The 20,855-nt window shown below is 37.8% G+C and overlaps 1 protein-coding gene and 1 pseudogene across 1 annotated transcript; one reads left to right on the top strand and one right to left on the bottom strand.

Annotated features, from left to right (window-relative positions):
- Positions 1-4,333: 4,333 nt before the first annotated feature.
- Positions 4,334-6,106, bottom strand: LOC108998128 (probable transmembrane ascorbate ferrireductase 3). Its single transcript, XM_035686736.1, has 4 exons — positions 5,855-6,106; positions 5,708-5,756; positions 5,325-5,527; positions 4,334-4,743 (listed from the first exon to the last, which is right to left on the bottom strand). The coding sequence occupies exons 1-4, from the start codon at positions 6,029-6,031 to the stop codon at positions 4,477-4,479; spliced, it is 696 nt and encodes a 231-aa protein (XP_035542629.1). The 5' UTR covers positions 6,032-6,106; the 3' UTR covers positions 4,334-4,476.
- A 9,415-nt stretch (positions 6,107-15,521) lies between these two features.
- LOC118344801 lies at positions 15,522-20,227 on the top strand (annotated as a pseudogene).
- The last annotated feature ends 628 nt before the right edge of the window (positions 20,228-20,855 follow it).

Here is a 20,855-nt window from a genome sequence, read left to right as displayed (position 1 = left end):
GTGAAAACCAAAATATGCTAGAGGATCAACCCAAGATATGGATTTATAATCCTAGCATGACATGTTGTTTTTCCTAAATATCAAACTTCAATCAATGCAATAAGACATTAACTAAGCTTATAACATCATTTCAAGACATGTCATGTCTATAATTTTATATCAAAACAAGTTATTCAGCAGGGACTCCAAATCTGAGCCGAAAGTATGCTTCCAAAGATTCACCTCCTTTAGCTCAATCAAAACTCATTTTCATACCATGAATCAAAACCTAACATGTTAATGGAATTCCAACAAAAGAAATATCTAGTAGAGTTATTCACCAATTCATGGCTTTTGGAACTCTCAAAAACCAACTATGATGGGAACCAATGTGGGCATAATCTTAAAGATATGTTGCAAGTTTCAGATGGGCCAAATACAAGTTCAAGGGCTTAAATGATGAAGATTCAGCTTTTATTCATTTGATTTACTATGGAAAGGGCAACAACATGACATAAAAGCTTTGGACACTTGAAGGCTTTCAACTTATTTAATTCATTTAAAGAACTTATTTTATTAGTTTAGAATAATTGATTTTATTATGTGAAGCACTTAAGGGGGCCTATGCAAGGGTATGTTGGGAAATTTATTATTTTATTGAATTAGGGTTAGGGTTATTGTAACCGAGTTACTGTAGTGCCGTACAGTAGCCGTGGCACTGTTCACTCAAGGGTATTTTTAGAAGATGGGGCATTATTTTGGCTAGGGTTTTAATTAGGTTTTAGTTTAAATACACTTTGTTGCCTCATGTTAAGAAGTTTATGAAATTTGATGAATTTATTCATTGTGAGTTGAGTTTTATCTCCCCTTATTCTTAATTGAACTTTTAAACTTATTAAAGGTAAATCACAACCTTTGTGGTGTTCCTCTTTTGTAATCTGGGTTCTTGAGACGGGTTCTTCAACGGGTCAAGATTTTAATACTCAGACTACAACAACATGTTGGGCCAGTCTACAAGGATAGCTACTCAGACTACAACAACCTATTGGGCTAGTCTATAAAGATGGTTCTTTTAAGACCATTACAGTCCATTTTTCTTGTTCCATCTGTGCATTTACAGTTCTTATTGGGGTCACCATAGTCTTTTGGCTATACAGTGCATTTACAGTTCTTACTAGGGTCACTGCAATTCTTTCAGCCTATTATTTACACTGACAATTTTAACTAAGACTACTTAGTACTGATAATTTTCTATTTTATCACTGAAAGAAATGAAGACTAATGTCTAAACATTCAAGCCTAACATTCATTCATAGATAAAATAATCACATATCCACATATTCAATTCACACATACATGTAATCACATTTAATCTAAAATATTAAATAAAAGATCACATTTAATATAATATTATGAAATTAAAAAAAATAGCATGAATATAACCATATATTCACATTTAATCTAAAACATTAAATAAAAGATTACATGTAATGTAACTATATATCTAAGCATATATTAAATCATACAATATTTTTATTTTTTTTTATATAAAAAACACATTTAAAACCCCCACCTAAACCAAAGGAAAGTCACAACCCATTGATGCGCGCTGCCCTTGTTTAACCTGTGGTCTTGGGTTCGAACACAGGGGTGCCACTTTTATCCCCTTCTATTTTATTTTGTGTAAAAAACAATGGGCTCAAACAGATCTAGGCTGCAAAGAATAGGCCTTATATATATATATATATATATATATATATATATATAATATAATGAGAATGGCCTATTCGGCCCAAGCCCAGGTTCTTTTTATTTTTTATTTAAAAAAAATGAGCCAAAGGGCCCAAGCCCAGACCGGATGACAACCCCAAGCACTAGCAAATGCAGCCGCCGATAGAGACCACCCCAAGCAGTCTCAGTTGCTTCCTCCGCGGAAAAACAAAACTCCAAGCCGTTTGGTGGTCATGCCGCACCACCTCATTGGTGGGCGCAGCACCTCGCAGTGGTGCATGCAGCACCACTACGTTGGTGTGCGTAGCATCTCGCGGTGGTGCTGTCCACAAAGCCACTATGTTGGTGCGCTCTGCACTTTGCGATGGTGCTCGCATGGTGGCTCAAGTTGGTTTTTTTTTTTAAAAAGCACCTCTACTGTGCACTTTACGAAACAATTTTCATGGAATTTTCCAAAAAAAAAAAAAGGATAAAAAAAAATGGCACCCAAATTTCATGCATATATGCAAGAAAAATAAATAAATTGGAAACAACTAAAAAACAAGATTTGATACCAATGTAAGAAAGTACAGCAGAAAATGCCTCAAGCATAGCTTACTAAGTTGTTCCACAAGTTTATACAGTTTGGCAAATTTCAAGTGTCTCCTCTTAGAGGTGAAGTGTATTACGTAGTATAGACGAGATTAACACTCAACACATCCACAACTTAAATATTATTTCAAGAGAGAACAAAAAGAGAGAATTTTGTGTTTCAGATGATCCAAAAAACCAATTGAGGGTGGCTATATATAGCCCACCCTACACAAGTTTCACATACAACTTTTTGAAGGGAAATAAAAATATATATCAAGTAATTGGACGGAGCATACGTATTGCATCTATGATTGAGCATTGTATTTGGCTGAAATATTGAAACAAGCTTGAATGCCAAAAGTTAACATTCTGAAGACAGAAAAATTGAACGCCCACGTATAAAGAAGGATGCTTCTGCTTTAATTCTTCTCGCAAAGCACAAATTAGAAGAATTAGATCGTGCAGTGAACTTTCTTGATTTATTATACCTTTTGATCAATTTGCACCCTACATGTATAGGTCCCTATGCCCCCTTTATCATCTAATTTAAACAAAAAAGATACTGTTGTGGGGACCACTCTCAGAAAATCATATGCAGACGAATTTAAATATTTTTAAGGTCCACATAAAGCGAGGACATGCAATATGAGGTGATCACCGTTGCCACTGCTTTGATTATGGCTGTCCGTCCCTGATCTAACTCTAGCTCTTTGTAATTGCATATCCTATTTGATCAGCCAATTAGATAGGATCTTTGTTCGTTCCAATGGTGATTTTGATAAACTAAGAAATTAAAAGAAGACAATTATAAAGCAAAGAGTTCCAACTGAGCTTTATGGCACTAGTACGACAGATAATGGTTTTTCCTGCGAGTGATTTTTTTGTAATTTCTATATATTTGTGCCAGAATAAATTTTTACATGCCACATATTGTCGTAGGCGCTGACTCCTCAGAATTACGTCGCAACATAAAGTGGTTAAAGCTACGAGTATGCATTTCATCGGAATAATAAATAGTAATTATTTGCTATCAAATAGTACTCGTAGGAACTTTAAATTTTTTGTCACCAACTAGTTCCATCACTATTGGATACATATGTCATTGTAAAAAAATTTTATCTGCAAAGTTTTTTTGATGATCTTAATTTTGTGAAAAAAAACCTTTAATTTTAACATATTGTAACTCCTGACAAATAAAATAATTTAATATAATTATTTGTAACAAGAATTGTCTAACAACATGAATTTGGTGACAAATAGTAATTATTTGCTACCAAATATTATTTGCGAGAAAAATTTCTATCTGAAAAACCACTATTTGTTATAATATGGTAACTTGCTAATAAAAGTGATTTGTCTTGAACTAACTGTTCAGAATATTGTAATGTTCTAATGGAAGGTTCAAATCACATGACTTATTTTTTAAAAAGACTAGTCAATGATACAATTATAATCCTATTGGAACTTTATAAAAAGTAAAAACTTCTTATTTTTTAAGTAATGTGAGATCTCATTCACTACCTACTCTTATCCTTATAATATGAGGTACCACAAATTAATATTCTTTTTCAAAGTGAAACAAAAAGTGTCAAGTTAGATTATTAACTAGCAATAATATTAACCCATCTGGAGCCAAATTAATATTAGCCATTTGAGGAATTGGTTAATTAACTAATAATATATATAATATATATACATACTTTGGTCAGGATTGCCACTACCCGAATTCGGAGTCGCTGTTGGATTTTAAAGACAGGATCCAAACACCACCATGCTAAATGAAGTATAAATAATTTCTATCAAGCAGTACTTCTGAATCACAACTCAAAACACATGCTCAAACACAAGGGGGTATTATTTATTACTTAACCCAAACCCATTCAATCAATTAATCACTTAACCCAAACCCATTCAATCAATTAATCAAACCTTGTCCCTTAAGGACAACTAAAAACAATCACAAAACAAGCACATACTTTAGCAAAGGAAAGTTTACATTCACAAACTGAATTAGTGTGGATAGAAGACATACCTGATAGCATTCAAAGAATTGTAGAGAGGGAGTGTCATTGTATTGAGTGACATTTTGATATCAATGAAGATGATGTTTATTTCAAAAAAAAAAAAAAAAAAACTCGATAGCAATATAATTGGCATTAAAATTAATAAAGAAAATGTGCATCCACATATAAATCAGTCGAAACGGTAACGACCCAAAGCAATCGAGAGATCAACAAAGATGCCGAAGAGTAGTATGAAGAGTCCTGTAAAGTTAATAACACGGGCTTCATAACTGTGTTGGAGTTTAAGGAAAGTAGCCTTCTCCATCAGCCCGGTGAGGGCGGCGCATATCGCCATGTACAGGAGGGCTCTACCCCCACTCATATGCCATGGAAGAAACCTAGCCCTCGTAGGATGCGAAGCTCGTGGAAACATGAATGTAACAAAACCGATCAACCACTGCAACACAAAGTTACGCAGTAACTTAATTTAGTAAATGAGCGTTTGGAATTAGGCTAACAAATTAATCAACACTGCTCCACATTTGACCTATCTATCTAGCTTTCTGGGGATACATAGAAGCATTTAGATAGACGGCCGCATAAGTGGCATCATGGATCCCTAATTCTAGCTCTTGATTGTTTTCATCCGCTTTCCCTTCTCAAGCATAATTGTCTTGATTGTTTTCATCTGTATTCCCCCAATTGAAGCTAAAAATTACCATTAAAGTTAGGTTTCGGAATATATTAATTAGGATAATGAAAAATTCATGATTTTCTTACCATTTTATGACTATTTGAAATAGAGAATGGCAGTGTAAAATTGAAGCTATTCTTAATGGATTGGCACAATTATATTGATTAATTGTAAACATAATTCACAAATCTATCCTTTCCAAGGCCTGCATTTCCCACGTTTCCTTTTCCTTTCTCTATTTCTCTCCTCTTTCTTAATTCTTTTTTTCCTCTTTTTAATGAGGATTGTCGCCCATTGTAGTTTCAACTTTAACTCAAATTATAAGCAAACAGTGGGCTGCTTACCTGCAAGCAAAACAAGCTGAAGGTGCCGATGCCGATCCAAGAATGTAAGCTATACACATCCGGCGAATTGTTGATCATTTCATGGAACTTGAAAACAGCCTTTATCCCAACAATTCCCAGACATAGAGCAATCAGGTGAAATATCATGTGAATGAACTTCCGCACTTCTCTTTCCGCCGCCACCGTTCTGAATGCCATCATCGCTGCTCATTATGACACCAACGTACGTAAGTAATTAAGAAGGTAACGTTAAGTTGTTAACAGCTATCATTGTACGAATGATAAAAATTGACAACAACGTTATTGTAACTCATCTCATCACTCAATTCAAACCGGCTTAATTTTTCCAGCCATTAAAAACCACGGATAAACTATATAGATACCTTCACCAGCCATGAAAATAAAACCAAAAAACATGAGAAAGGGGTGAACCTGCATCCAAAAAAAGAGAGCAAGTTTCAAAATTTCATCTAACTTATGGGATGAAGCAATTAAGCAAATAGCTTGCAAGTGATCGTCGGGGTTCTCACATTGAAAACTCGATATGCTTCGTTAGAATCATATTCCAGGCCCCCCTGATAATGCAACAACCAAACAAGGATGAGAACAAGAGACAAGAGCCCAAACAGGTGTGCCACTATAGTTACACGCGAGGCTGAGCCCTGGTACATTGATGTCCTATCATCAATGGTTGCTGAGGAATGCATGGTTGTCGAGCTAATGAAGATAAATAGAAATAAACAAAAGCTTTTGATGAGCTTAAATTTTGATTGCCTCTTGATTCTGCCAGTATTTGTGTTCGTGACTTAGTTCTTATAGAAATCAATTCTCTAAAGCCTAAAAGTACCTACTCAATATTACTGTTCTTGGGATTCCTTTGCTTGTTGCATGGGTTTGGTATCTTGATTTAGGTAGGATACTTTGTGCTTCGGCAAAGCATCAACAGGACAAACTAAGCCATGCAGCTCTTGTTGCACCAAAAGATTTATTCTCTTGAGCCAGCTTCCGGAATTTTATGTGTACGAGAAAAATGTTGATATGTTTCATGTTCAAGCAACATACCACCAAGAGCGATCATGTAACCAGTCCAATAATTCTAAGGTCAGAATATTGAAAATTTTTATTGAACTTAAATTATATTTAATGGGCCATATTGGATAAACCCATAAGGAATAAATTATTGAGATTGATTATGAGTTTTAATTAGACTCAATAACTAGGTTAAAGACCATTTATTATTTATTGAACGAGTTATACTCATTTTTAAATTTAAAAATCGATCATTATAATTTTATTTCAATTTAAAGTCATTACTGTCAATCCTACATTGAATGAACTATTAGTTTATGTTTTTAAATTCAAACTCTCTTGTTAAATAATCGTGACTGAATCCAACTCGAACGCGTCGGCACCCTCTCTTAAATCTCTCTATAAATATCTTCATTTCCATGTGTTATTCAAAAAAACCATAAAAGTGCAACAGCCAAACCCAACGCCTAGCCTGTCGCACGGTCTCATCCTCTCTCTATAAGCTTTAATTTCTCTCTCCCTCTCTCTCAATAAGCCTGTTTCTCTATCTCTTTCTCTCATTTTTTCTCTCATAGCTCACTCCCTCACTTTCTCCACTCTCTCGGCACCGAAAACGAATGAGTTTCATGAACTGATTCCTCTGAAAATGAAAAATAACCAGTAGCCTTCATCAATGCATAGATTCCTTTTGAACTAAATTACATTATGGTCCTCACCTCCTTTTACAAGTAAATTATCGTGTAGTTTTTTTTTTTTTTTGGGATACATTTGGAGTGTTCAAACCCAAGACCTCCATTTTGGAGGTTATGGGTTTATGCTAATCAGACTACATGCCTTTGGCGGCTATGGTGTAGTTTCCTGCAAGTTTAAGAAACATTGGACGGTCAATTAATACCATACCATGCCGTATTTCTCTTAGCCATGGCCATTTTGGGTCACTTTACACGTCCAGGTTGTTTTACGTCGGCCTTAAAATTTATTTTGGGCTTACCTTATTATAAGCTTGCTTTTAAACCTTATAAAATAATAAACTCTAATTACATTAGTAAAGTCATAGTTAGAAAATAAAGATATATTAAGGATAATTACATGACACTAGTATTTATTAATTAAACATAATAATTATTAAATTATTTCCATAGTATCTATTTAAGTAACTAGAGTATTATAACACGTATTTCTAGAAATTTAGTAACGTACTGCAATACCTTGTATAGGTAACCAGCTACAAATTTTGGAAGCAATGCTACTAGGTAGGTAGCTTGATAATAAAGTTAAGATTAACACATGTTAGCTAGTTATATATATATTATCATTAAAGCCAGTTCTTTAGAAGCTAATAATTATGTACAACAAATGTCATTATATTTGCAAGCACGTCATTTATCATGTTTCATTCCGCATATTATAGTTATGTATATATTATGCATACCATGCATCTCACATTGCATAAGATGCATAAGCTTTCTTATGATCAACTATAAGATAAGATCAAACCAGTTAATAAGACAATCAATCATTCAGACGCATGGTACCAATGCAATTTATGGGTGGATGTGCATGCCATAGACCTAAGCGTGGTCCACTAGAGTATGCTATAATACTATTAATAGTTCCCATTGTGGTTACAGGATGTGGGGCCGTTGCACAACCTTGCACACATGGTTAAGTGTGTGGGTCAGTATGATAAATAAGATAAGTCAAATAAGCCAAGATAACGCATGCATGTCATAAGCATGCGTATGAATGATCATAACTTTAAATTCTCATGAATGATTATGAAAAACTTTAGGTTAAGTATGTTTACGTTATGATGGGTTTCTTACTGAGTCATCGACTCATTTTAGTTTGTTTTATGTTTTTAAACCACCCAGGTTAGAATATTTATGAAAGTAGAGCTAGAGGACTAGAATATTTTAAGTTTCCAGGGAGGCGGGAGGTTTGACTGTAACAGCTAGCTAAAAATTCAATGGAGGAATTTCTATAGCTTTTAGTAACCTCGTGGAAACTCCGTAAGTTTTCATAAATTGACTAATCCCGTATGTTTTAGTCTATCAGCATAGTCAGTGTTATCACTCATCAGAAGTGTAATTTTAATTATTTGAGGTACCTAGAAGTTTCAGAATGGGATATGGTCCACGCCATTAGTTTCATCTAAATAATGAGAATTTTATTGTGCAATAAACTCAATTTCAGTTTTCGGACGAAATGTGTATTCGAATACGCATTTTGATTATTTCGAGGCACTTCGAAGTTGATTTTCGATAAACATTTTGAAGTACAAGGTTAGTATGTTTATTTAGGACCTTTTAGTGACTTATTTTTTAATTTTTTGGAGTGAATAGTAACCTCAATAGTAGCATCAAGTGCAGTATTTCAAAATCATAGTGTGGAATGTCCAAATTAGGTTAGAGAAGTTTTATTTGGACGCTTGGAGAGATCTTAGCCACACTTGGTAAATAGTGTTGGATACTTGGCACGAAAATGAACCATGAGATGAAAATGTTAAGGAAATCAAGTTGTGAGGTCATGCTACCTAAGCAAAATACTATTCATCCAATCATCCATTTTGTGCCAAACCAAATAGGGTTTTGACATTAGTGAAATCCTAAATACTTGGAATACAATTGAAACTTCGAAAGCTTGGAGGAAACCGAAACCCTAAACGGTTTACCCCAAACCCCAAACTTGATTTCAAACCTTAAATGGATCCAATTTCTAACATTGTGTTTCATCACTTGATTAAATTACTTCCACATGCTATTAATCCTTCAAATTCATGTTATGACATCATTCAACCCTTCAAAACCTTCGAAATCTTATTGGACCAAGAAAAATTGGATTTAGCCTTCATAGAATCCCAAATTCTACCAAAACCCTCTTAAAACCCCAAAATGAGGCTCATTCGGTTAAGGCCCTTTAGGTCTACGAATTTTGGCCACCTTGGCAAAACTTGTTGGAGAAGTTTCCACCCACCCAAGGTTGACCACCCACTGCCCAATGGCCTCAAAAAGTCACATGATATCAAGGCAAGTCCACCTCACCACACTACCTTGCTACACAACAGCTCTTGTAGCAACCCGCTCCTTTTTCTCTTGATTGGTCACGAGTCTCGTCCACGCATTTTCAATATTGAAGCTGTGTTTTTAAATATAGTGGGTGATTTTTAATGAATCCCAGTGTTTTAAAGTCTTTGAAATATTTTAAAAGTCTAAAATTATTTTAAATGGGGTATTTTTAGCATTATTGAACCAAAGCAAATTTTAAAGTAGCCTTTTATAATTTGAAACCCCAAGAATTAAGCAAATCATTTTATTTAAATGATTTTAGTCCTTTAAGAGTATTATTGAATATTCCTTATTTCATTTTATGTTAAAAACTCTATTTATTTAGATGAAGTTACTTCTCTTAAAAATGTCTAACAAGCTTCGTCATTTTATATTATGATGAAAGATTATGTTTCTAGAATTAAAGTTGGGTTTTAAATTAATCATACTGTATTTCTATTTTAATTCCTCTTATTTTAGTTAGTTTATTTATATGTTTAATTTCCTACCGTTGGATCAGATATGGAGACTCAAGATGAAGGGTTGAGATTTAAAACCCTAAACCCGAGCTTTTTCCCCTCATTTTCCTTTTCTCCCTCTCTCTCTTCCCCCTCAATGCACGCCCTTCTCTCTCTCCCGATCTCTCTTCTTTTCAACCAGGGGCGCCCCTACGGTCCAGCCACCACCACCGCACCAACATCATTCTCTCTCACCGGCGACTACCTCCTTGCCGAACCACCCACGGCATAGCTCCCTCTCTCTCCCCTTTCCCTCTGCCGCAGCCATTAGCACCACCACACCAAGCCCGTAACCGCCAGCGACCCTCCCCTCTACCAAACCCAACCACTCATCTCCCCAATCTGCCCCTCACGTAACCCAAACCAACCCCTCTACCTCTTGGTTTTCTCCTCATCATGGCCTGGGTCCGTTGCCAGTGGCTCAGCCACTCCACCACCAGCTGCCCCTCACCTCATCGGCCACTCCCTCTTCCTCCCTAGCTGGTCGAAGCCCCTCAGCTCCTCCCTTCGTCACATGCTCTCTTTGTCTCTAGGAATCTTAGATTTGCTGACGTAGGGCTGACGTACCTTGCCCCCATCCACCCTAATCACACCACAGCCCACCGAAGCTCCTCCCTTGCTCTTCCATGCCCAGCCGAGCCTGCCCTCTCCTTTGCTCTGTTTTGCAACCCACGACCACCAACTCTCTCGACGCCACTATGCTCCTCCCAAGCCACCACAAGTCGCCATGGGCCACCACTCCATGCTGAGCTCCATCCTCTTGCCCAGCCAGTTGAGGCGTTGCCTTCCTCTCCTATCTCAATGGGCCTCCAACACCCATGTACACCCCCACCACTGTATATGACCTTAGTAGCCACCTATGGTCTTTCCACTGCCACCCACAAACTCTCCATTGTGTTGGCCACCCTCAACAACCTAGATCTGACCGCGAAACCCTAAATCTAGCCGAGAAACCTAGATTCAGTCCTCCGAGATAGTCCCATTGTAAGGTCACAACAGTGGCCACCAAGGAGCAGCCATCGCCCAATCTAATGGCTTCCGACGCTAAGGGGTCGTGACTGACAGTGAGAAACGCAACGGGTCATCCCGACCCATGGTATAATCTCTCCCTTGTCCCTCGTTAGTTTTAGTGTGTATGGTTGTGTAAGTGTAGTGATGGGTGTAGTTGTGAAGTGTGTTGTGTTGTGTTGTATTGTGGACTGTGCTGTGTGAATTGTAGTGTGGAGTGATGGGCAGTGATGTAGTGTGGAGTTTGTTGTGAAGTGTAAGGAACTGTGAAACAGTGTCCCGAAGTAGTTGTGATGAGTGTGTCACTGTATAGTAGTGTTGTGGTTGGAAGTATGTATGGGGCGACGACGTGGTGTAATAGTGACGTAGAGGGAGAATGATGGGATGTCATTAAGTGACAGGGAATGCTTGTGGAGTTGTGCACGTGATGAGTGAGGAGATGGTACAATTGTGAAGTGGCAGGATGCCATGTGAAGTGATAGGATCACAGTGTAGTTCGAAAATGGTAGCGAGCTATGTGATGTGACGGTAGGTGTAGTTGTGAATGGGGTTATGTCGTGCAAAGTGTCGAGCTAAGTTGCGTAGTTATGGACGGGTTGTATGAAAGGTCCTGCTAGTTGGGTTTGAGTTGAAGGTTAATATCGGAGTATGGAGCTTGTTTATACAAATGGGCGTTAGTAGAATTATATGCTGATCTTAGGTGATAAAAGAGATAGGGTACATGTGTAATGTGTTGGACACATGTGCTGGACATATTTACCATATGTAATGGATAATCTGTCTTAAGCATGGGTACACGATCTTTAAGCCTTAGAGTTGGCTTAAAGTTGTGTATTATGCACGATTGAGATTTGATGAAGTGTTGGTTATGGTGCATGAATGAAGGAAGGGATGTATGCGTTGACTAGGCTTGGCTTGTACAAAACTTGGTTGGTCCATGTTATGCATCGAAAGGAAGGTTCGATAGGTAGAGAGAATGAATGAAGGTGATGATGTATCTTAGCCTTTAAGGTGAAGCAAGGAGGTTCACCTTGAAGGATAAAAACGTGAAGTAGGAGGCTATGTGTTTGGAAAAGGTGACCTCAAGAGGGTCCTAGAAAGAGAAAATATGAGGAAAGCATAGAAGATGGACTAGGATGAAAAAGTATGTCTGGATGAAGGAATTCCAAGTTGAAAGTAGTTTATGTATTTTCTAAGTTTAAGTTATGCACTTAAGGAAATGAATAATGAGAGGTTATGTATGCATGTAAATTGCCAGAAAGAAGAAGCGTACGTAAGAAGGAAGGAGTGGGGTGTTACACAACAAAACATCAAAAAGCATTTGACCAGCTCAAACACCTACTCACTACAACCCCTACCATGTAACCCCCATATTGGTCCCTCCCCTTTTAGATCATGTGTGATGCCAGTGACTTTGCCATAGGAATAAACTATGGCAATTTCCTAAGCTGTCTTAGGTCAGCGTAGGAATAAACTACCCTATGCAATTTACTATGCCAACAAGACATTAACTGGAGCTCAAAAGAATTACTCCACGATAGAAAAACAGTTGATGGCCATTGTATTTTCTCTAGAGAAATTTAGAAATTATATTATAGGGTCACTTGTAGTTGTCTTTACTGACCATGCAGCTTTGAAATATTTGTTTACAAAAAAGGATGCTAAGCCAATGCTGATTAGATGGGTGCTACTCTTGCAGGAGTTCAATATCACGATTCAAGACACCAAGGGAGTGGAGAATGTGGTGGTTGACCACGTGTCTAGATTAACTGTCACTAAATCTGATTTTCATTGCCAATTTTTTAAACTTTCCTTGATGAACAAATACTTTTAATTGAGAATACACCTTGGTAGGCTGAGTTGTCAATTTCTTGGTAACAGGAAAAACACCTCCACATTGGACTCCTCAGGATCTAGAAAAGTTCAAAGTAGAGGTAAAGTATTTTTTTTATGATGACCCTTACTTGTTGAAATATTGTTCTGACCAAATAATTCGGATAACTAATGTCCTATCTGCTTGTCACAATGGGGCTTGTGGGGGCCACTTTTTGATAGGAACCAAGGTGGGCCTACTCTTAAAGATCCTTTGCAAGTTCCAGATGGGCCAATTACAAGATCAAGTGCCAAGAAGATCAATGAAGCAATGCAAGGATTGGTGCAATCCACTTGGGATGAAGCCAGCAAGAGCCCAACACTGAAGATGGGTCTGAAAGAAGAAGAACCAGCTTTGATCCACTTTATTCAAGCTGTGGAAGACATGACTTAGAGATACGGCCTATTGTTATTGGAAGCTTCCAATTTGGTTAAATGATTTATTTTATTAGTTTAGACTAAGTGGGTTTGAAGATGCTTGGCTTACATGTCTTATTTCTTATGAACTATGTTTTTGGGAAGGCCTTGTATTTTGGCCAAGGGCTTATTTGGAAAGTTACATTTTAGGAACTAGGGTTTCATCAATTTATTGTAGGGGTTACTGTAGCCGCGCGTACTGTAGCTGGTACTATTCATCAAGGGTAATTTTGCGTAAAAGGGGCTTTATTTTGGCTAGGGTTTTGATTAGGTTTGAGTTTAAAAACTCTTTGTAGCCTCATTTGAGAGATTAGACAATATTGAATTTTATTTGTGAGTTGAGTTTTCTCCTCTTATTCTTGATTGAACTCTTGAACTTATCAAAGGTAAATCACAACCTTTGTGGCGTTCTTCCTTTGTAATCTGGGTTCTTGAGACGGGTTCTTCAACGGGTCTAGATTTTAATATAATCTAGGTTCTTGAAACGGGTTCTCATCGGGTCTAGATTTTCCATCCTTGACTTGATTTTTGGCTTTCTTGGGAAGTTTTCAAATTGATTTTGGGTTCAAGGGAATTCATTCCCACGGTTTCATATATCACTTTTCTTTAAAGAAAACAGTTGCTAAAAACCTACGATATAGTTTATATTGGCCCCATATGTTTAAAGATGCTGTTGAATTCTGCAAAAAGTGTGAGCCATGCCAAAAACTACTGGGGATAACTAGGAGGAATATGATGCCCTTAGACCCAATCTTGGTTTTGGAAATTTTTGGTTGCTGGGGTTTAGACTTCATGGGCCCATTTCCCTCATCCTTTGGGTATGTTTATATTTTGGTGGCCGTAGATTATGTGTCTAACTAGGTGGAAGCCATCCCTTGTAAAAAATTAATGATCACCAAGTGGTGCACAAATTCATAAAAGACAACATAATGTCTAGGTTTGGTATGCCCCGGGCCATCCTCAGTGATAATGGAACACACTTTTGTAACAAACCACTAGAATCACTTTTAAAGAAGTATGGGATCCATCATAAAGTGTCCACCCCCTATCACCCACAAACCAATTGCCAAGTTGAATTAGCAAATAGGGAAATTAAGCATGTTCTTGAAAAAACTGTTAATCCTTGAAAAAAAGTTTGGTCTTTGAGATTGGTTGATGCCTTGTTGGCATATAGGGCTACTTATAAGACTATACTTGGTATGTCCCCATATAGCCTGGTCTATGACAAGTTTGCCATCTCCCTGTAGAACTTGAGCACAAAGCATACTAGGGCAGTGAAAGAAATTAATTTTGACATGGAAAAAATTGGATCTTTGAGAAGGTTGCAATTGTCTAAGTTAGAGGAGTTTAGGAGGGAACAATTCTAGTGTGATGCAAACCAAGGAGCTGGACATGCTGATCATACAAGTGGGAATGGAGCTGAATTTGCAAAAGACCCTTTGTCACTTCCTAGTGGCCCAATTACAAGACTTAGAGCCAAACGATTCAAGGAAGCACTAAATGGGCTAATCCAAGAGAATTGGGCTGATTCTAAAAAGACCAAGATGGGCTCAAATAATATTCAAGACTTAGTCCATGTCATCAAGGCAATTGAAGAGGCTAATTAGCACATAGAAATATGATGAATGGTCTGACCATTAAAGGACGTGAATTTGTTAAGTTTCAAGAATATTAAATAGGTGAATGAACTTGGTCTTGCCTGGGTACGTGAAATACATTGAATTTAGTCATTTTGTCATTACTGGCTGCCCTTAGTCATTCAATCCTTCGTAGTCTTGGTTTTTTCATCTAGTTCGGTGACTGGTCAAGGCTCAACAAATCTTGTCAATACGATCTTGGGGTTCCAAGCCATCATTGTTATCGGGTTTCATCACAATTGTTGGTGGAGTTCATATCATTTTGGTATCAAGAGCTTTGGTTCTAAGATAAGTTTGTCTATCTTTTATCTTCGTTCTATTTCCTGTTCCTGCTGTGTTTAAAAAAAAAAAAAAAAAGGGTACACGATTCCAGTAAGAAAACTTCTTCCTTTCAATCTTGTATCTCACCTTATTCAAGTACTTGAACTTTTGATGAGTTTTGGTTGTTTATTTTCTGAATTGCTGCTGGATTATTTTGAATGAGTTTCTTGAAGTTCGATTAAGAACTAAAGAAGACACAGAAGAGTGGAAAAAGGCAAGAGTGTGCGAGACCATATGAGGGTAAAAGCCGTTTAGAGTGAAAACACGAGTGCAAGTGTATCAATTCTTGAGTGAAACACGTGAGGGAGTGCTTGTGAGGATTCTAACTTTGTTTGCAGATTTTAAAACATGTCTAATAATCAAGAAGAAGACACAACCGAAGAATTTCGACAACCTCCAGTTCCAAACCTCCAAATGCAAGCGATGTTAGGGGAGATGAGGCGTATGTTGAGGGCTGAATTAGAACCTATTCACGAAAGGTTGGACAGGGTAGAAGCAGAAACTCCTAGGGGCCAGCAACATGACATCCACAATAGGCAGCATGGTGGGCGTGGTCCGTGGCGGAATGTTGATGGAGAGGCGGAGTCGGAGGAGTTTGATGAGCAATATTTGAACCGAGGCAGGATTGAGCGTGGGTATAGAAATAGAGAAGCTAGGATGGGTAGGCCTAGGAGGGATAACGATTTAGGAAATATAAAGATTAAAATCCCATCTTTTCAAGGTAAAAATGATCCTGAAGTTTATTTGGAGTGGGAAACTAAAATGGAGATGGTTTTTGATTGTCACAACTACTCAGAGATAAAGAAGGTTAAGTTGGCTGCAATTGAATTTACCGATTATGCCATTGTGTGGTGGGATCAATTACTGATTAATAGGAGGAGGAATAGAGAGCCACCCGTGGACACTTGGGAGGAAATGAAAATGCTTATGAGGAAGCGTTTTGTACCCAGCCACTATTATAGGGGATTGTATCAAAAATTACAGAGGGTTAATTCAAGGATCTAAAAGTGTGGATGAGTATTACAAAGAGATGGAGGTAGCTATGATCCGGGCTAATGTAGAAGAGGACAGGGAAGTCACCATGGCTAGGTTTTTGCACGGTTTAAATCGTGAGATTGCGGATATAGTCGAGATGCAGCACTATGTTGAGTTGACAGATATGGTGCATCAAGCCATAAAGGTGGAGGAACAATTCAAACGAAAGGGATTGGCTAGGAGGGGACTGCCTATGGCTACAACCAGCTCGTGGAAGACAACTCCAAAAAGGGATGAGCAGCAACAAAATGAGCCAAAATTTGAATCCTCTAAGAATGCCAACTTAAAGACCGCCACTACTTCAGGTACAATCGAGACTTCAAGTTCTAAAACACGTGATATTAAATGTTTTAAATGTCAGGGGCGCGGACATATAGCCAGCCAGTGTGTAAACAAGAGGGTGATGGTGATAAATGCCCAAGGAGAGCTTGAGTCAGAAAATGAGGAAGAAGTAGATAATGATGATATGCCATCTATGGAGGATGCTGACGATGAGCAAAATGCTGTGGTTGGAGATTTATTGGTTGCAAGGCGAGTTCTCAATGTGCAGGTTAAGGAGGAAGAAAGTAACCAAAGGGAGAACTTGTTTCATACTCGGTGCTTTGTAAATAACAAAGTTTGCAGTGTCATTATCGATGGTGGGAGTTGCACAAATGTAGCCAGCACTTATTTGGTGGAGAAATTGGCTTTAACTACCTTGAAACATCCTCAACCTTACCGGCTTCAGTGGTTGAATGAATGTGGGGAAATCAAGGTGACAAGACAAGTGTTGGTGGCATTATCCATTGGCAAATATGAGGATGAGGTGCTTTGTGATATGGTTCCTATGCACGCATGCCATTTACTGTTGGGAAGACCATGGCAGTATGATCTGAGGGTTACGCATGATGGATTCACAACCTTCACTCTTAATAGGCAACCTATTACTCTTGTGCCATTAACTCCAAAACAGGTCAGGGAGGACCAATTAAAGTTACAAAGTTTGAATGAAAAAAAAAAAGAAAAGGAAAGGAAAGCCGAAACTGAAAAAACAGACTTAAAAAAAAAAAGGAGAGAAAAACATTGATCAGAGTGAAAAAGAAAGAGAGAGGATTTCGGCTATAGTGAGAGCAAGAGAGGAGAAATTCAATTACATTGCAAAAAAAAGTGAGATCAAGAGAGCATTATTTTCACACCAGCCCCTTATTGTACTCATGTACAAGGAGGCTCTTTTATGTACTAATGATCTCGTCGGTGCTTTGCCGAGCAATATTGTTTCTCTTTTGCAGGAGTTTGAAGATGTCCTTCTTGAAGAGGTACCTTATGGTTTACCTCCAATCCGAGGGATTAAACATCAAATTGATTTCATACCTGGTGCATCAATTCCAAACCGACCTGCTTATAGGAGTAATCCCGAGGAGACCAAGGAACTTCAGAGGCAAGTAAGTGAATTATTGGAGAAGGGGTTTGTGCGTGAAAGTATGAGTCCTTGTGCGGTTCCGGTGCTGTTAGTTCCCAAGAAGGATGGAACATGGAGGATGTGTGTTGACTGCCGAGCCATCAACAACATAACGGTAAAGTATCGTCATCCCATTCCTAGACTAGATGATATGCTGGATGAATTGCATGGTTCTTGTGTCTTTACAAAAATTGATCTTAAGAGTGGATATCATCAGATTAGGATGAAAGAAGGTGATGAATGGAAAACTGCTTTTAAGACTAAATATGGTTTGTATGAGTGGTTAGTGATGCCTTTCGGTTTAACTAATGCTCCAAGCACATTTATGCGTTTGATGAACCATATTTTGCGAGCATTTATTGGCAGATTTGTAGTTGTGTATTTTGATGATATCCTGATCTATAGCAAAAATTTGGAAGAACATGTAATGCATTTGAAATCTGTTTTGGAAATTCTAAGGAAAGAAAGGTTGTTTGCTAACCTCAAAAAGTGCACCTTTTGCACGGATAAGCTTGTGTTTCTTGGTTTTGTTGTTAGTAAGAGAGGAATTGAGGTGGATGAGGAAAAGGTGAAGGCAATCCAAGAGTGGTCAACGCCTACAACAGTCAGCCAAGTGAGGAGTTTCCACGGCTTAGCTAGCTTCTATAGACGGTTTGTGCGTGATTTTAGTAGCTTAGCCGCCCCTCTTACTGAAGTCATCAAGAAAAATGTGCCGTTTAAGTGGGGAAAAGAACAAGAAAAGGCATTTAGTCTGATCAAAGAAAAGTTAACTAATGCACCTTTGCTTGTTTTACCAAACTTTGCTAAAACTTTTGAAATTGAGTGTGATGCTTCAGGCATAGGTATTGGAGCTGTTTTGATGCAAGAAGGCCGTCCAATTGCTTATTTCAGTGAAAAGTTGAGTGGGGCAGCCCTAAATTACCCTACTTATGATGAGGAGATGTATGCCTTGGTGAGGGCTTTGGAAAATTGGCAACACTATCTATGGCCAAAGGAGTTTGTGATTCACACAGATCATGAGTCTTTGAAGCATTTGAAAGGACAGCAAAGGTTGAACAAACGCCATGCCAAGTGGGTGGAATTCATTGAAACATTTCCGTATGTGATCAAATATAAGCAAGGTAAGGAAAATGTGGTGGCTGATGCATTGTCCCGAAGGTATGCCTTACTTTCCATTTTAGATACAAAAATGCTTGGCTTTGAATACATTAAAGAATTGTATGCTCAAGATTCTGATTTTGGTGATGTGTTAAATGCATGTGAAAAAATGGTGTTTGGTAAGTTTTATAGGTATGATGGATTTTTGTTTCGGGAAAATAAACTGTGTTTGCCAATATGTTCTTTGCGCGAATTGCTTGTGAGAGAAGCTCATGGTGGTGGTTTGATGGGTCATTTTGGTGTAGCTAAGACTTTAGGAATTTTGCATGAACATTTTTTTTGGCCTCATATGAAACGTGATGTGGAAAGAATTTGTGAGAAGTGTATTACGTGTAAACAGGCTAAGTCTAAGTTGAAACCCCATGGTTTGTACACCCCTTTGCCAATACCTAGTGAACCTTGGACTGATATTTCTATGGATTTTGTTTTAGGTTTACCTAGGACTAAGAGGGGGAGAGATTCAGTTTTTGTGGTGGTAGATAGATTTTCCAAGATGGCACACTTTATTGCATGTCATAAAACTGATGATGCATCACATATAGCTGATTTGTTCTTCAAAGAAATTGTTAGATTACATGGTATGCCTAAGACCATTGTTTCTGATAGGGATGCAAAGTTTTTGAGTTACTTTTGGAAGACTTTGTGGGGAAAGCTGGGAACTAAGTTGTTGTTTTCTACTACTTGTCATCCACAAACAGATGGCCAAACTGAAGTAGTAAATAGAACATTGTCGTCTTTGTTGCGTGCTATCATTAAAAAGAACTTGAAAGCATGGGAAGATTGTTTGCCACATGTTGAATTTGCTTACAATAGAAGTATACATTCTGCAACTAAGTTTTCACCATTTGAAATTGTTTATGGCTTTAACCCATTGTCACCTTTGGATTTAACTTCTTTACCTTTGAGTGAACGTGTGAACTTAGATGGCAAAAAGAAGGCAGAATTTGTAAAGATGATTCATGAAAAGGCACGGCTGAACATTGAAAGGAGGACTAAACAATATGTCCATCAAGCCAACAAGGGACGTAAGAAGGTAGTGTTTCAACCAGGAGATTGGGTTTGGTTGCACTTAAGGAAGGACCGTTTTCCAGAGAAGCGGCGTTCAAAACTCCTACCTCGGGGTGACGGGCCATTTCAAGTAGTAGAACGCATCAATGATAATGCCTACAAGCTTGACTTACCAGGTGAGTATGGTGTCAGTGCAAGCTTTAATGTTGCTGATTTGTCTCCTTTTGATGTAGGTGATGATTTGAGGACAAATCCTTCTCAAGAGGGGGAGAATGATGCAAACCAAGGAGCTGGACATGCTGATCATACAAGTGGGAATGGAGCTGAATTTGCAAAAGACCCTTTGTCACTTCCTAGTGGCCCAATTACAAGACTTAGAGCCAAACGATTCAAGGAAGCACTAAATGGGCTAATCCAAGAGAATTGGGCTGATTCTAAAAAGACCAAGATGGGCTCAAATAATATTCAAGACTTAGTCCATGTCATCAAGGCAATTGAAGAGGCTAATTAGCACATAGAAATATGATGAATGGTCTGACCATTAAAGGACATGAATTTGTTAAGTTTCAAGAATATTAAATAGGTGAATGAACTTGGTCTTGCCTGGGTACGTGAAATACATTGAATTTAGTCATTTTGTCATTACTGGCTGCCTCTAGAAGTCCAAGAGGCCTAAAATTCGTGGGACTTGTTATGTTAATATTTGTGTTGCTTTTAAAGCTGTAGTTATGACTTTTCCTATTCTTGGAGGGTTGTTCCAAGTATATAAAGGGGTTATTTTGAGTTTTAATATCAGATTTGAAATTTCAGAAGCTTATTTGTCTTTGTGAGGTCTTGTGTTCCTCTTGGTTCTTCAAAGAACTCTTTAAACTTATCAAGTTAATCTTGTGGCGTTCAAGCTCCAAACTTATCACCTTGATTCTGATTTCTTGGTGTGGCGTTTTCAATCCTTCGTAGTCTTGGTTTTTTCATCTAGTTCGGTGACTGGTCAAAGCTCAACAAATCTTGTCAATACGATCTTGGGGTTCCAAGCCATCATTGTT

This window comes from Juglans regia, chromosome 16, assembly GCF_001411555.2.
Source record: "Juglans regia cultivar Chandler chromosome 16, Walnut 2.0, whole genome shotgun sequence".
Taxonomy (NCBI): Eukaryota; Viridiplantae; Streptophyta; class Magnoliopsida; order Fagales; family Juglandaceae; genus Juglans; species Juglans regia.
This window is presented reverse-complemented; position numbering and strand designations above follow the sequence as displayed.

What these genes read in the sequence shown, in the direction of transcription:
- LOC108998128 (XM_035686736.1), bottom strand. Translation starts at nt 6,031, where the DNA reads ATGCATTCCTCAGCAACCATTGATGATAGGACATCAATGTACCAGGGC. An exon ending in TATTTTCATGGCTGGTGAAG is followed by an intron (nt 5,528 to 5,707) that starts GTATCTATATAG and finishes CATAATGAGCAG; the next exon opens with CGATGATGGCATTCAGAACG. An exon ending in TCAGCTTGTTTTGCTTGCAG is followed by an intron (nt 4,744 to 5,324) that starts GTAAGCAGCCCA and finishes TTTGTGTTGCAG; the next exon opens with TGGTTGATCGGTTTTGTTAC.